The sequence below is a fragment of the Tachysurus fulvidraco genome, chromosome 2, assembly GCF_022655615.1.
Source record: "Tachysurus fulvidraco isolate hzauxx_2018 chromosome 2, HZAU_PFXX_2.0, whole genome shotgun sequence".
NCBI classification, from domain to species: domain Eukaryota; kingdom Metazoa; phylum Chordata; class Actinopteri; order Siluriformes; family Bagridae; genus Tachysurus; species Tachysurus fulvidraco.
In genome coordinates, this window is record NC_062519.1 from 32769251 (window position 1) to 32785341 (window position 16091).

Genomic DNA, 16091 nt, shown 5'->3' on the forward strand with positions numbered 1-16091 from the left:
AAGGTTTAAATGTAACAAACATGAAATGTTAGTTATTCTCCATTCATATCTTGTTAAAAGAACTGTTATATAAAAGTAATGTCGCACAAGTAAATGTGCTGTTGTACTTTTGTGATTACATGTGACTACATTTTTTTTCATCATCTGCGTCCTCAATGTCGTGAATGTAAAGAGGTAGAAAATGCAATGTTGCTGTTAAACCACACAATGTAAAATCCTCAGTCCTGACGATCATGGGACACTTAGTTACAGTGCTGAGACTAGAGACTCCTTCCCTAATAGTAAAAAACAAAAATGAATGTCTTTTCTATCTCACCAGTGAAATAAAATGTTCATGTGAGCAGCCACGTTTTCAACTACTGTTAGAGCCAATCAGAATCCTGTCACATGTTGATTGTAATATTTTAATACAGCTAGTATCCTGAAAGAGAAGGTTTTCCTCTAAAGTTTATTTAAAGTTATTTGTGTATTGCATCACTGTGAAAAACATACATTAAACTCACAGCAGCTGATCAACTAAAAATTATACAACGCACAAGTATAGCAATACTGAGAAAGCCATGTCTTGTTCATCACTAGTATTCATGTCCATTACTTGCTACAAACCCTGCCAAATGTTTTGTGGTACAGGTGCATGATGGGAAATGGTCTGTACAGAAAGTGTCCTTCTCTCCAATTATATTTTGACCTAATGAAAGCTAGTTTTAGGTTAAGGTTATGACCAGGTTTAGAGATAAAACTATGATATTACTATGAAGATCAGTGATGATGTATTATAATAAAGTCATATCAGAGATGCTCGTAAATGTGAATGAGGACAAACTCAACTCTGCATTACAATAACATTTTTGTTCTCATTTCCAGAGGATTTTGAAATGGGGTAAAAGTGCAGAGTGTAGAATAATTTGTGAAGAAATGCAGGCCATATGTGTGAGTGAGGGTGAGGGTGTGCGGAAGCGTGTGTGCAAGCAGCAAATGCTAATCATGCAGTTTATACATCTCTCTCTCACACTACATGCATAACCACCCACCACTATTCATTTTACACCACAGCCATTCTGGATTGCGATTGGTCAGAAGGTGTTGATTCATTTTCTATGACAGCAGCTCACAGTAATGCAGCTGCCAATTCTTTATATTTATGTGATCATTCAAATGTTAGCGTCTCTCTAGTAAAAACGTACTCTGTGTGTAATTGCTGTTATTGTAAGTTTTCTGTAAGGAGATGTTCATTTAACATTTATAGAAGAAACTGCCATTGTCACAGCTCTGTAACAGTCAGAGGTAAAGCTTTGTTGTTCAAGGTTAAGTGTTAAATGTTGCTTCACACTTTTTTAAGGTTTGTCAGTGTTATTAGTATTATTTTAGATCAGTTCGGTCAGTTCTGTCACACTGCTATAAATCCTTCTGTTCGAACACTCTTGCCATAGTGACTTCCATTTGTTTGACCTCGCTTTTTGCCTTGCCTTTGTCTGTTTGTTCATAGTACTTTGGATTGCCCTCGCCATGCCAGGTGAGCACTGTTTATCACATGGATCCAGTTAACCGCAAGCTACCGGCCTGAGTCCAAAAACATCAAGTTCTTGAACCAGAGCCAATCCTACCTGCCCTCCTGATTATTGCACCCATACAGTGGGACCAAACTCCAATGACATACTGTACTCATCCCTTATCACAGAATTTCACCAGTCACACTTAGACTGCCCAGCCCCACGGCCTCAGTGACGCCTCAGAAAAAGGACACCAGGAGGCAACTCTAGAGGGGGAGATTCTGTTAGAACACCCTCGCCTGCTCTTCAGTTTGAGCTCTTGCCGGAATACTGTTTTCTGTGGCCACGGAAGTTCACTTCCTTTTTTGACTTTGGTGTTCATTAGTATATAAGCTAGCCAAACGATGGTAACGACGCAAAGGGCAAGTCGTGGCCTAATGGTTAGAGAGTCTGACTCGTAATCCTATGGTTGTGTGTTCGAGTCTTGGGCCGGCCATGACTGAGGTGCCCTTGAGCAAGGCACCGAACCCCCCAACTGCTCCCCGGGCGCCGCAGCATAAATGGCTGCCCAGTGCTCTGGGTGTGTGTTCACGGTGTGTGTGTTCACTGCTGTGTGTGTGTGCACTTTGGATGGGTCAAATGCAGAGAACGAATTCTGAGTATGGGTCACCGGACTTAGCCGTATGTCACGTCACTTAAGTATCTTCAAAGCAGTTACCAGTTTTGCTGTTTTGTGTATTACCATTTGTTCCATGTTTGTTTCACCTTGCTTTTTGCCTTGCCCTTTTCTGTTTATTCAACGTATATCGGATTGTTATTCTGGTTACCAAACTCTCTGCCTGTTTTCTGTGGTTACTATTCCTGCCTCTCGATTTGGATTTAATAAAGATGTGTTTATCCTGCACTTGGATTCCACTGACCCTTTGTTACACCTTCATAACACAAACTCTTCAGCACATTCAGATCTTGTTTTAATGAGGAGCTTGGTGCTATATTTTTGGAATTCCTTAAAGGTTGTCACTCGCTAAAGCAGATACAAGTTTAATAGGAGAAAAAACTTGAAACATAAGTGATGGTTTATTTGGTAAAGATATCTGGTTAAAGATATCTGTACCCGCAATTTTAAAACGTGTTTCTTTGTTTGCTCTCGCCAACACAGGGCCACCATTGAGGAAGTGGAGGGAGATGTGTGTGAGCTGGAGTCCAAATTAGATAAGGTAAGTTCAAGATTATGTAGTGTGTGCTTTATTCTGATAAACTATTTCCTCAGTGACCCTCACAGGGTCATGGTGCGCTATGGATGCTGCGATTTCTTACATTAACACCGCATTAATAATGCTGACCAGATTGTAGAAACACTGCTGTTCATCTCTACAAGTTAAATAGGCTTGGGTGCCTCATCTAAAAAAAAAAAGATTCAGGTGTCATCTTAAATAACCTAACCAAAAAAAAATAAATATATAAAAACAGGTATGGTCATTAAAAGTAAGTGTGGATGTTGTGAATTGTGCACACACGGGTATTAGTGAGCATAGAGCAGCAAAACAAGCACTGAGACATGGACACTTCCCTTCCACTATAATTCCACTATACTATGCATTGTGGTACACACATCATGTATAATCTCATCTATGGTCTAAACCTGCCTCATGAAAAGATACTGCTGCAGACTTGGTGCTCGATCCCGTTAGTCATTGCTTGCAGCTATATATAATTTTGAAATGTTTGTCTGTCGCTTATTTGCATCTTCATCTGACATTTTTGTTTTTAAAATCTGTGCCGTCTGAGTACATTACACTTCTATATTATTCAGGTAACGTTGACACTTTCCGCATCTAACGAACTTTGTGATGAAATAACGGAATGCCGTAGGCAAAGGGGATTTTAAAGGGAAGTGGAGAAAGCATTTCAGCAAGAGCCGTAAGAGAAGAAAAGCAGAAACGAAAGTTGGCGAGTGAGCGCTGTGTTGTTCAGAGCAGCTTATTGTTTGAAAGGTTTGAGTGACTCACATTCTCACTTCCCTCATGCCAAGGAAGGATATTGTCTCAAATCTCAAAGAACAGGAGGAGGAGGGACATGCTTCTGAAATTAGCTTCTCTGAAACCCCCCACAAACACACTGATTCTCTCAAACACTCCTAAATAGTGACGACGAGGACTGGGGGTTCTTTCTCAAAGAAAAAAAAAAATCCAAGTTCAACTAAAGGCAGGAATAGCTACAATCACCAGCCAATCTTTATTAGTGCTTTATCATTAGCAGTCTGTTAGTAAGCTGAAAATTAAAAGGCATTTTTATCTTTCAGCATGACAATGACCAACAGCATATAACCAGATTATCTAAGACATGGTTTAACCAAAAGCAACCAGCTGTTCACATGAGATGCTCACACAATCTGAGGAAACTAGAAAGTTTCTCCAAGACAGAGTTGGTAAATGTTGCCAGGACAAGATGTGCCATGCTGTTAGACTCTTAATAATCTTCTGTATTCCTACTTAGTTTTCTCCAAAATCTTTTGTTTAAACTGATATTTCATCATGGTTTTCTTTTGTGTGTAAATTTCAAAGATGTTGTTTATTTTTAGTTTTTCCTATTTTCCAAATGGGGTGACTGTAAATAATCCATGTGGATTACAGTCATTATTACACATACACCTTCTCACTCAGTGCTGATGACTCATTAAGGATGTGTGTGAAACACATAAGTGCAAATGAAGATCAGACCTAGGGCTTGTGTCACAGTTGTGTCAGGTCATTACACACCATTACTGATTGGCTGCTTAAATACACAGTCAGGGTGGAGAAAGTAATTGGCTCCAGCTCCAATTCCCACATATTCACACCATTTTTTTGTTGGTAGTGGTGCTGCATTTGATTGAACAAAAACTCTGAAAAATACGATCCAAGTGTGTTTGCCCATCTGTTCGTTTGTTTGAGACTGAATCTGTGCATATATGTATACTTTTGGTTTGTTTGTTATTTAGATTAGGTTTCACAATGTAGAACCCAAAAAGGGTCGGATAGAAATGAAAAACATTCTTGCAAAACCATTGCATTTGTTGGCGACAAGTCTGAAATGTTTTAGTATAAAATACTGGGTAATAATAAGTAAAAAAAATAATTCTAAATAAAATTATTCTTTTTTTAAATAAAGTTGGTGAAGCTGTGCATTGGGATGATCGATGCTGGAAAAGCGTACGTCACGGCCAACAAGCAGTTTGTGAGCGGAGTCCGTGAATTAGCACAGCAGTCACGTGAAGATGAAGTCATTGAGGTGAGGAGCATTTATTTCTGATTTGGATTGGTCAAAAACGGTTGGTACTGTGTAGAGAAATGTTGTAATAGCAGCTACACACACTCAACAGCTTCTCCTTCCCCCCCTCTGGAAGTTAACAAATGCAACTTTTCATGTTACTGAGATATCAGTTTTACTTTTTTCAGATTTACATCTGATTTTTACTTTTGCTGATGCTGGTATCACCTTTCATAAATATTAATCAACATAAATTTCTCGCTAACTTTTGCCATATCAGCTTTTATATATGGAGAAACCACCAAACAAGTGAATGAGCTGTTACTATAAAAATTATAACGTATTAGCATTAGTTCAGTTATTCAACCCCTTCTGACCAATCACAAACTAGAATTGAACAGCGCTGTGGTGTATGTGTTCTTAATAACACAGAGAACAGTTCTAATCTTTTCTTTTGTTTCCACAGTCGAGTCTGACGAAGTTTGCTGAGAGTTTGCAGGAGATGACCAACTATCACACTGTAAGAGAACATGTCTTTGTGTGTGCCTGTGAGAATTTTTTTTTTTTTTTTGGCCTAGAAATTAGAGCAGCGATGAACAAAAATAATAAGGAACGTGAAACTCAGTTAAGAGAAACTATGCACTGTGTATGTGTGTGTCGGTCTGAAGGATGAGTCAGAGTTTAGATCTGCAGTAAAATCAGCTGCCTCTGGTTAGAGTTCTTATTGCATGAAACTAAGCACATGACCTAAAGATTGCATTTCATTGTGGCTACACACACACACACACACACACACACACACACACATCAAACAAACGTACTTATTGTTTTTTTAATGACTTCTCTATTCATATCTATTATTTTCGTTCAGAAACTCATTAACCAAAAAGTAGAGGGTGTATTTAATTAATTGAAAATATGTTTTAAAAAAATTGTTATTCACTTATTCGGAAATAAGGCTTTTTAAATTTATTATGAGGACTGAGTGATGTTGATGACGGGTGGCATTACAGTATGCTGGTCCTTCCTACAGAAGCAATTGTCTGTGTAAACTTGTACACCACTGTACAACACCCAACAATACACTTAACTAGCCTGAAAAATATGGAACCATCTACACTTCCTGGTCTTTTGGCTTGACATCCTACAAATATATTTGTTCGAAATTCGAAATTAAGGCTGACCCATCACTCTCTGTTTACAGATTTTATTTGACCAGGCACAGCGCTCGATCAAATCACAACTTCAGATGTTTGTGAAAGAGTAAGTACTGAAACTGTTCCTATCTGTACACTGCATTAACAATAATAATACCATTGGTGACTGACGTGTTGACTTTTTTAATATGCATATGTGTGTTTTTTTTTTTTTTTTCAGGGACCTGCGCAGGTTTAAGGAATCAAAGAAGCAGTTTGATAAAGTGAGTGAGGAGAAGGAGACAGCGCTGATAAAGAACGCTCAGGCTCCCAGGAATAAACAACATGAGGTGGAGGAAGCTAACGCCATCCTCAATGCTACACGCAAATGCTTCCGTCATATTGTCCTGGATTACGTTCTCCAGGTAAACACACACCTACAGCATACCAGGATTTAGGCTGAGCAGTTCACTAGGGATGTTAATGTCACTATGTTGAGGAGGGTTAGGTTTGTTTGTGTTACTTAGGCTTTGCTATTAGACAGATGTTATCATAATATGTTGGGGATGTTATTTAAGTAATGGGCAAGCTGCACTTAGCGCTGTTTTTCCACTGTCTTGCATATCTGGTAACCTTGTTTACATTTGGCATTACAGAGTGACATGAACAGTCTGGTTTAGTTTAGCAACTCTACCTTTTTACAACAGAGTACGCTGCTACTCAATATTACACAAAAAGGAAAAGAAAAAAAAAAAGACTTATTTTATCTCAGCAAAAATTTAGAAGGGCCAAACGGCCTGTGAATCTGGAATGATGGACAGCGTTTATAATATTAACACCTAGAAGCCCTTTTCATTTTAATGATGTTTCAGCTCAACTGCAAAGGTGCACTTTTCATATAACACTTTTTCATGGAAAATAGGAAATGTTTATTTAAATGTAAAATAAAATCTAACAGTGTGTATTTAACTTGGCTAATATTATACAAGTATAAAATAGAGTTGCAGTATATTCACAGAACAGCAAAGAGCCCGAAGTGTGCTATACAGCTTATACTACAGTAATATGCAAGTAAACATGCAAGTAAATTGCAGCACACCACTTATTTTAACCATTTCTATTTAGATTAAATGTCATATAACATCCAAGAGACATGTTTCTATTCTGATTTACATTATAGCTACAATAATTGGTCTTCATTGCTCTCGCACGCTCACACACACACTCACATGCACCATGTTTAAACTGCTCAGTCAGTTGTTGACATGAAGATTTCTGTAAAATGTTTATTGAAGGTGTGTCCATGTGAGCACTTTGTCAGAGGTCGGAGGTAAAAATGTAATTTTTTTTGCTTTAGGTTTATGACATAATGTTTGTTACTTCAATAGAGCTGCTATAACATGAATGAGAACAGTTTCATCGATGCTGCACAACATTAAATCTAACCACAAATAGTGTGAAGTGTGTAGCTGTGATGTAACAAGAATGGAAAAACTTGGAAATGTGTTGTCAACTTTCAAATCTCTACTCTTAATCTTTCTGTATAGATTAATCTTCTGCAGTCTAAGAGACAATCAGAAATCCTCAAATCGGCAAGTGTATTTAACTTTAATAAGAATTAAATTATTACTAAATGTAAATTTTTTGGCACAACTTATTTCATTGTTTCTTACACCTTCTCTACATTTTCTTTTCTGTTATTTAGATGTTGTCCTTCATGTATGCACATCTGACCTTCTTCCACCAAGGTTATGACCTGTTCAGTGAACTTCACCCACTAATGAAGCACCTCGGCGGACAGGTACAGCCAAGCAGAGAGCTACAGATTAATATTAACATGATGGCATTGTTACTAGAGATGTGAAGACTTGCTGTTACTTTCTGACAGTTTGTTGACAGTTTGGGAATTTGCTATAGGGTAAATTCTCTGAATAGTGCACTATGCCTAAGTTCAAATGCTAAAAAATTAAAGGAACACAATCATCACAGTATAACTTTAAATCATTTGAACATCATAGATATCTAATAATGTCTAGTTAGTTAGTAAAGCATCAGTTTTATCTCCTTTGGTGCAATTAGACAATAGGTGCACTAAAGAGGCAACATGGACACAACCCCCAAAAAGGGAATGGTTTTGCAGGTGGTGGTCACAGACACTTGCACTTTCCTTGTCCTTTCTCACTGATTTGTCTCTAGTTTTGTGTTTTGTTGGTGTCCTTGTCATTATTTGTAGCATGCAGTAGTACCTGCAACCCAATCAGACTGTACAGGTAGTAAAGCTCCTCCAAGATGGAACATACATGTAGCTTCACAGGGGGGTTTGTGTCTCAAGAGTATGGAGGAGATTCTGGGAGATGGGCCATCACACAAGGTGAGCTGAACAGGGCTGTTAAAGGGCAACAACCCAGAATTAGGACCTCTACTGCTTCTTTATGCAAGGAGGAACAGGAGCAGCCCTGGCAGATCCCTTCACAACGACCTTCAGCAAACGACTGGTTTGCATCTTTTTGACAAAGTTGTCAGAAACAGACCATCACGTGAGGGTGCTCCTCTATTGGGTCATTATCTAATCGGGTCTGTACTCTGATCCCAGCACCCTACAGCATGGATGGCCTTTGCCAGAGAACACCATAATTGGCAGGTCCAACATTGGCACTGCTTTCTTTTCACTAATGAGTGAAGGTTCACATTCACCACATGTGACAGCCTTGAAATAGTCAGAAGATGCCATGTCCCATGTGCTGTGGGTCAGTGAAGGGGAGGAATATCCTTGGAGGTTCAAAGACTTCTACATGCTAGCCAAAGGCACCTTTATTGCTGTTAGGTATTGGCATGAAATACTACTGTTGTCAGACTGTTGGGTATGCTGGAGCAGTGGGCCCTGGGTTACTCTTAGTGCATGACAGTCCCAGGGCTCCTGTGTCCAAAATGTGTAGGTAGCTTCTGGAAAACAAAGACATTAATGCCACTTGCCCTTACATTCCTCATACACAAATTCAATTGAGAACCTCTTGGACATTCTTTCTCGGAGTATCCGAAGCTGCCAAGTAATACCACATACTGTCCAGGAGCTCACTCATGCCCTTATCCAGGTCTGGGAGGAGATCCCAGGACACCATCCACCATCTCACTGGGAGCATGCCCAGATATGTGTGTGTGTTGTGTGTGTTGTGTGTGTGTGTGTGTGTGGATGCTTCACATAAGGCTGTCATGATTCTCAAGTAACCGTATCCAGATATTAAATATCCAACCGCAATTATTGCGCAATTTTATTAACCATAAGGGGGAGGTTGTAGTACCTGCACACATTACGCTAAACTAATATGGGTGTTAGGTTCAAATGACATTGTTCTGCTGAGTTTTGCATCACTGAGCCATATCAGCACAATAATAATACAACAAGGTGAATAAGGTGGCACCTGTCTGGGCACTTTTTGGTTTTATACCCGACAAAAAGGGACGGCCGAAAGACGCACAGCAGTGTGTCAATTATGTAAAAAAGAAATACCTGCAAAAGGTGCCAACACCACAAATCTTAGAAACCAAGACATGTCATCCCACTTAATTAACAGAAGTTTGCTAGGCATCCACAGCCGCACATACATCCCGTCAGCTGACAATAGTGGAGGCTTTCGTACGGGTAACGAAATATGAATGTGACAGCATAAAATCGCTCACACTGAAAGTGTTACCAGGTACATTCCGAAGAAGATGCAGCCATTTAACACTGTGGAAAAACCAGCATTTAAAGAAATGCTCAAGAACTTTGACACCCAATATGAATTGCCAGGAAAAACATAAAGTTCCAAAATGCCAATCCTGAATTTGTACAATCAAGGTGAAGGAAGATATCGTCAAAGATCTGAAACAAACTCCTTTTCATTCTGCTACTACAGACATGTGTTCCAGCTCAAAGACGTTTGTACACATGCTTTTTATACCTTCAGTTGTTTGGATATTGCTCCTAAGTAGGAGGAAGATTTGTAGGGGTCCATAATTAATTAATTCTTTTTTTCTGAGGTCTTGGTTGAGTTGCATGGATTTGGACTTTACATGTCCTCAAGAACACAATCAGACTGGCTCTTAGGTTCGTGAGAATTTTTAAGAGTAAGAGAGAAATCACCCATAGATTCAACATGATGGCAGGTGATCAGTTCAGGTGATTTAAATGTCTTTGGGGAAAATGTGGTGTATGCATGTTTATTTTCTACCTAGCTTCTACCTTTATAATCATCTGGTCCACATAAGCCATGGTTGCATGGGACAATGACATTTCACACATTTTCATTATAATTATAACTACTAGCCAGTCAGAATCCTCTAAATTTCTGGCATCTTTTTGACTGGTTAAAGAAATGATCAACTTAACATGTTTTAAAATTTCTGAACTCTTGGAATTCTCATATAGTGAATAAAAGCTGAAATAAGTCTGTTGAAAATGTACACTTGAGCTCTTTCATGTTTATGATGGGGAAATTTGTCGACCAATGATAATAGTTTTATTTTTGGTGAACTCCATGGTGATTGTGCACAGGAACCTGAATCTGGAAAGAGGAAGTTGAGGCTGAAGGAATGACTGGTTATTCCCAGGCTGGGTGTTCCCAGACTTTGTGTGTGTGTGTGGGTTTAATCTGTGAGTCTGAGTGTGAAAAAGTAAACATCAGATCTGGAGAGTTAGCTGATCGGGAGTGTGTTTTAATAGGAGTTGAGCTGTGTGTGAACAAGAGAGTACCACCATGAAGCTGAAGAACATACAGGGACTGTGTAGACTGCCGTGGAGGAGCTGTCCACAGGTGGGTGAGTGTGTGTATCTGTGTTTTGCCTGTGGAGTGCTGTCTATTGGGTGTCCCCTTGTGCAGGCTTTCCATATAACCATTTGTGGGAACAGCTCTTTATCCTTGCCCGAGCGGGGGCTTATCCTTGCCCGAGCGGGGGCTTATCCTTGCCCGAGCGGGGGCTTATCCTTGCCCGAGCGGGGGCTTATCCTTGCCCGAGCTGGGGCTTATCCTTGCCCGAGCGGGGGCTTCTTTAAGCACAAGTGGATGACTGTCTTTTGATCGAGTGCCTCTATGCCGCCTCTTAATGCCCGTGCTAGAGCTGTACCTTGACTAAGGGTTTATTATGTCCTAGTGGAGGCATCTCGCTCCATGCACTTTCTGCCTAAATGGAGGCTGTGCTTTGCCAAAGTAGGAAAACATGAGTGAGTTTTTTCTCCCGAAAATTGTTAAAATTAATTCTTGTACGTGTTTGAAACCTGGTTTCTGTCTTTAATATAAAGCAGAAAATAAAAAATTTGAAATTGGACAGAACACAATTTTATCCTGAAATTAATGGGGCTTCCAAAGATGACAACTGATCATTCACTCACTCACTCACACAGTTTTAATGTGCTTGTTTTTTTTAGTTGGAGCAGTTGATGATGGATGCTGCAAAGGATAAGAGGGACATGGAAACGAAACACTCCACTATTCAGCAAAAGGTAACAATAAACGTTCACTCCTTATTTCTCATGTTCTTTTTCTCATACTCTGACTCTGTCTCTCTCTCACTGACCATCTCTGTAGTACAACAACAATCATCACATTAGCGAAAATAACTATAATAAAGAATAGTACAGGTGTGAGTGTGGGTGGGTGTGTTTGTGAGTGGATATAGGGGTGTATGTGTGATCGGGTGGGGAAGGTTATTGTACAAACCCAAGAGCACCATCTATAGCTCAGCTGTGTTTCTGGGTGGACTGCAAAAGTTGGCAGTGGTGATACTTCATCATTGTGAAAGCAAAAGCACATAACGGCACATTCCTCTTCTGACACAGAAATTTTCGAATTATTTTTAATTTGTTACAGAATGACAGAACACATCCATTTAGCTTTTTTTTTTAATCCAATTATTTAAAAAAGTTAGTTTTCATTTAAAGCAGCTACAAACAGTAGCTCTGAGTGAGTAAACAGAAACCACAAAGCATTAACCCCTCTCTCCTCTCTCCTCAAAATGTTACTTACTGTAACTTTGGCACAGTTATTTAGAACATCCTCAAACAAGTCCCTATGAGCTATTAATATTAACCTGTGTTTTGAGCTGCACTACTCTCAAAGCTTCTGTTCTAGAAAATGAATCAACCTTCTGACCAATCAGAATCCACACTTCAGCATCAGTATGGTATAAGGTTAAATAAAAATCATTGGTTTTTGAAATGAACAACTGTACTGATGGATTGGTGGATGGATGGACAGATGGATGGTTAAAGGTGTAAGCTGAGCTGTAAGAAGTTGGTGCTGCAGTCATTCTCATATTTTATTCAGCTGCAGCAGAAACAGTGCAGCTCCTCTATACACCGATTCAAGAACCTTCATTGTCTCCACTGACATCTGAGAAAATTCCATGCTTCACCAGAATTTGCTTTTCGCTTGTACTGTTTACTGTTCACTGATAGCTTGCACTATCACACTGATGAAAAATGAGATGTGTGTGGGTTTTTAGCCTGTTGTGAGGACCAAATGGCACCTAAATCACAAGTGTGACTGTAAAATCGCTCCCTCTTTTTTCACCTGTCATTAAGATCCTATTTTACACCTTTTTCACATTTTAGCAACAATACAGTAATGCAATATGTACTTCTCTCATTGGTCGCTTTGATTCAATTCAATTCAAGTTCATTTGTATAGCGCTTTTTACAATAGACCTTGTCTCAAAGCAGCTTTACAGAACATAAACATAGAGCAGAAGGTAAACATAAGGAATAATAAAAGAAATAAGGAATAATAAAAGAAAAAGAATTAACAGAATAAAAATTCAAGATTATTATTAGATATATGTAGTTCACAATCTGTATGTATTTATCCCCCTATGGGCAAGTCTGAGGTGACTCAGGCAGCAGTGGCAAGGAAAAACTCCCTTAAATTGGTAAAGGATGAAACCTTGAGAGGAACCGGACTAAAGGGGGACCCCATCCTCATACAGGTGACACTGGGGGGTGTGATTGTAATATACAGTCAAACAAATGTATTGGTGTAAGGATCCTGGACTTCAGATCTCCCTAGTATCACAGAGTCTAACTGGAGCTGTCTCAGGATTCTGAGAGTTGGCCTCGGCTCAGTGGACGTCCAAAGGCTTCGTCCCACAGAGGACGTTGGGAGCTGGTACAATGTCTGGATGCCTCGGGATGGGTACAAAGAGAGAAGCAGTGGAAAGGGATTAACATATCTGCTGTTCATAAAAATGTTCAGGTCTGATGTACTGGTGCATGATATTATAGGATGTATTATGTGTACGCCTGACTAAAGAGATGAGTTTTTATTCTACATTTAAACAGGGAAAGTGTGTCTGAGCTCCGAACACTATCAGGAAGACTATTCCAGAGTTTGGGAGCTAAATAAGAAAACGCTCTACCACCTTTAGTAGACTTAGATATTCTGGGAACTACCAGAAGTCCTGAGTTTTGTGATCTCAGAGAGTGTGAAGGATTGTAACATGTTAGAAGACTAGTTAGATACATGGGAGCTAAACCATTAAGAGCCTTAAAGTATATGGTCATACTTTCTTGTCCTAGTGAGAACTCTGGCAGCTGCATTTTGTACTAACTGTAACCTATTTATTAAAGATGCAGGACACCCACCTAGTAATGCATTACAATAGTCCAGTGTAGAGGTCATGAATGCATGAACTAGCTTCTCAGCATCAGAGACAGACAGGATGTTTCTCAGCTTGGCAATATTTCTAAGGTGGAAGAAGACTGTTTTGGTAGTATGGGTGATATGATTTTCAAAAGACAAGTTGCTGTCTAATATAACACCGAGGTCTTTCACTGTCGAGCTACTAGTAACAGTACATCCCTCTAAATGGGAGTTAAGTTTTGAAAGTTTCTGTGCACTGTTTTTGGACATATAAGTAGTATTTCTGTCTCATCGGAGTTTAACAACAGAAAATTGCAATTCATCCAGTCTTTTATCTCTCTAAGGCATTGAGTTAATTTGGACACTGTAGCTATTTCATCTGGTTTTGATGAGATATATAACGGTGTGTCGTCAGCATAACAATGGAAACTAATCCCATGTCTTCTAATAATGTTCCCTAATGGAAGCATGTATATCGAGAAAAGCAGAGGTCCTAGATCTGATCCTTGAGGGACCCCATAATTAACTGGAAATAAACCAGGATCTAAGCCAACTTAAAGCCTGTCCATGAAGCCTGTGTAATTTTGTAAGCGATCTAGAAGAATGTTGTGGTCTATAGTGTCGAATGCAGCACTAAGGTCAAGTAGAACTAATAAGGACATACAGTCTTGGTCCGAAGCTAAGAACAAGTCGTTTGTAACTTTAACAAGTGCAGTTTCTGTGCTATGATGGGGCCTGAAACCTGACTGAAACTCTTCAAGGATGTTGCTCTCCTGTAAGAAGGAGCTCAGTTGAACAGACACAACCTTTTCGAGTATTTTAGACATAAACGGAAGGTGTGAGATAGGTCTGTAATTTGATAGTTCATTAGGATATAAGTTAGGTTTTTTGATGAGTGGCCTAATAACTGCCAACTTGAAAGACTTCGGGACGTAACCTAAAGATAACGAGGAGTTAATGATATTAAGAAGAGGCTCACCAGCTTTATGTAACACTTCTTTCAGTAGTTTAGTTGGGATGGGGTCTAGTGAACATGTTGTTGATTTAGCTGTAGTAATAAGTTTATCTAACTCTTCCTGTCCTGTACTTGTAAAGCTGTGTAAAGCCTTAGGTAAGATTGTGTCACTGGTTGCTCTCATATGTTGGGCGTCACCTATTTTATTCCTGATACTTTCGATTTTATCAGTGAAGAATCTCAAAGTCCTCACTACTGAAATGTGATGGAATAGTGTGTTCAGATTTCTGTTTTTTTTTTTTGTTAAACTAGCCACTGTGCTAAATAAAAACCAGGCATTGTTCTGGTTATTTTCTATGAGTTTGCTCAGGTGCTCAGCCCTAGCAGCTTTTAGAGCCTGTCTAGCTGGACATACTGTCCTTATACGCAATTCTAACAACCTCTAATTTAGTTTTTCTCCATTTCCGTTCGAGGTTACGGGTCTCCCTCTTGAGGGTATGAGTATAACTATTATACCACGGTGCAAGTGTTTCATCTCTAACCTTCTGTAATCTGACTGGGGCAACGGTGTCTAATGTGCTAGTGAATACAGCGTCCATTCTGTTAGTCATTACATCTAGGTAGATTGTGTTTAAGGGTACTGTAAGAAGTTCAGACAGATCAGACAGGTTATTTGTGAATCTGTCTTTAGTGGTCGGAATAATAGTTCTACCGAGTCGATAACGTGGAGAGACACAGTTAGTCTGTTCTATAGGTAGTGTGTACATTATGAGGTAATGGTCTGTGATGTCATCACTTTGAGGAATGATATCTATATCAGTGACTTCTATTCTGTGAGATATTATTAAATCTAGAGTGTGATTATGTCGATGAGTTGCTCTAGTGATGTTTTGTTTAAGCCCAAGTGAGTTTAGTAAGTCCATAAGAGTGAGTCCTAAAGTGTCGTTTGTGTCGTCAACATGAATGTTAAAATCTCCTCCAATTAATGCTTTGTCAAAGTTAACCAATAGGTCTGAGAGAAAATCTGTGAATTCTCTAAGAAAAACTGTGTAGGGCAATGGGGGTCTGTACACGGTCGCTAGAGCAAGAGACATCAGGGATTTTTTTCGAGTGGATGTGCGATAGTGTAACATTTAAGGACAAGCACTTCAAAAGAATTGAATCTACGCTGTGTTCTCTGGGTTACAGTAAGGAAATCACTAAACATAGTGGCAACACCACCTCCACGACCAGACTGACGAGGCTCGTGCTTATAGATATGTCCTGATGGTGTAGACTCATTTAGACTGATGATTAAACTGAAATGAATACATTTGGTTTAATCCAAGTTTCACTAAGGCAGAGTGCAGTAAGGCTATTTTCTGAGATGATTTCATTCACAATAAGTGCTTTGGGCGCAAGTGATCTAATGTTCAGAAGCCCAAACCTTAAGAACTGTTTTTGTTTGTTTCTTTGGCATTTTTCTGGTCTAATTACAGTAAGATTATTTCGAGAACTTCTCACGTATTTACTTTTTGAGCTCACTGCTCTGGGAACAGACACAGTTTCTATAGGGTGAGTTATGTGTGCATTTTTTGTGTCAATGTGCTGAGGTGAAGCATGGCTATTGAAATTTAAATTTAAAGAGTAGTCTACCTGTCAGAAGGTG

At 39.3% G+C, this 16091-nt stretch overlaps 1 protein-coding gene across 8 annotated transcripts in view; it reads left to right on the plus strand.

The window, feature by feature from the left end:
• The window catches only part of LOC113649482 (arf-GAP with coiled-coil, ANK repeat and PH domain-containing protein 2), a 35404-nt gene that overhangs the window by 3935 nt on the left and 15378 nt on the right, over positions 1–16091 (plus strand). For all 8 annotated transcript variants that reach the window (XR_003442166.2, XM_047808394.1, XM_027157307.2 and 5 more), the window contains exons 2-9: positions 2650–2707; positions 4641–4760; positions 5206–5259; positions 5944–6002; positions 6117–6300; positions 7423–7467; positions 7581–7676; positions 11280–11354. Coding sequence is in view for 7 of the 8 variants with exons in the window: in XM_027157307.2 (XP_027013108.1) it covers positions 2650–2707; positions 4641–4760; positions 5206–5259; positions 5944–6002; positions 6117–6300; positions 7423–7467; positions 7581–7676; positions 11280–11354 (691 nt within the window). In the remaining variant the exon portion in view is untranslated. The remainder of the gene's footprint in view (positions 1–2649; positions 2708–4640; positions 4761–5205; positions 5260–5943; positions 6003–6116; positions 6301–7422; positions 7468–7580; positions 7677–11279; positions 11355–16091) is intronic.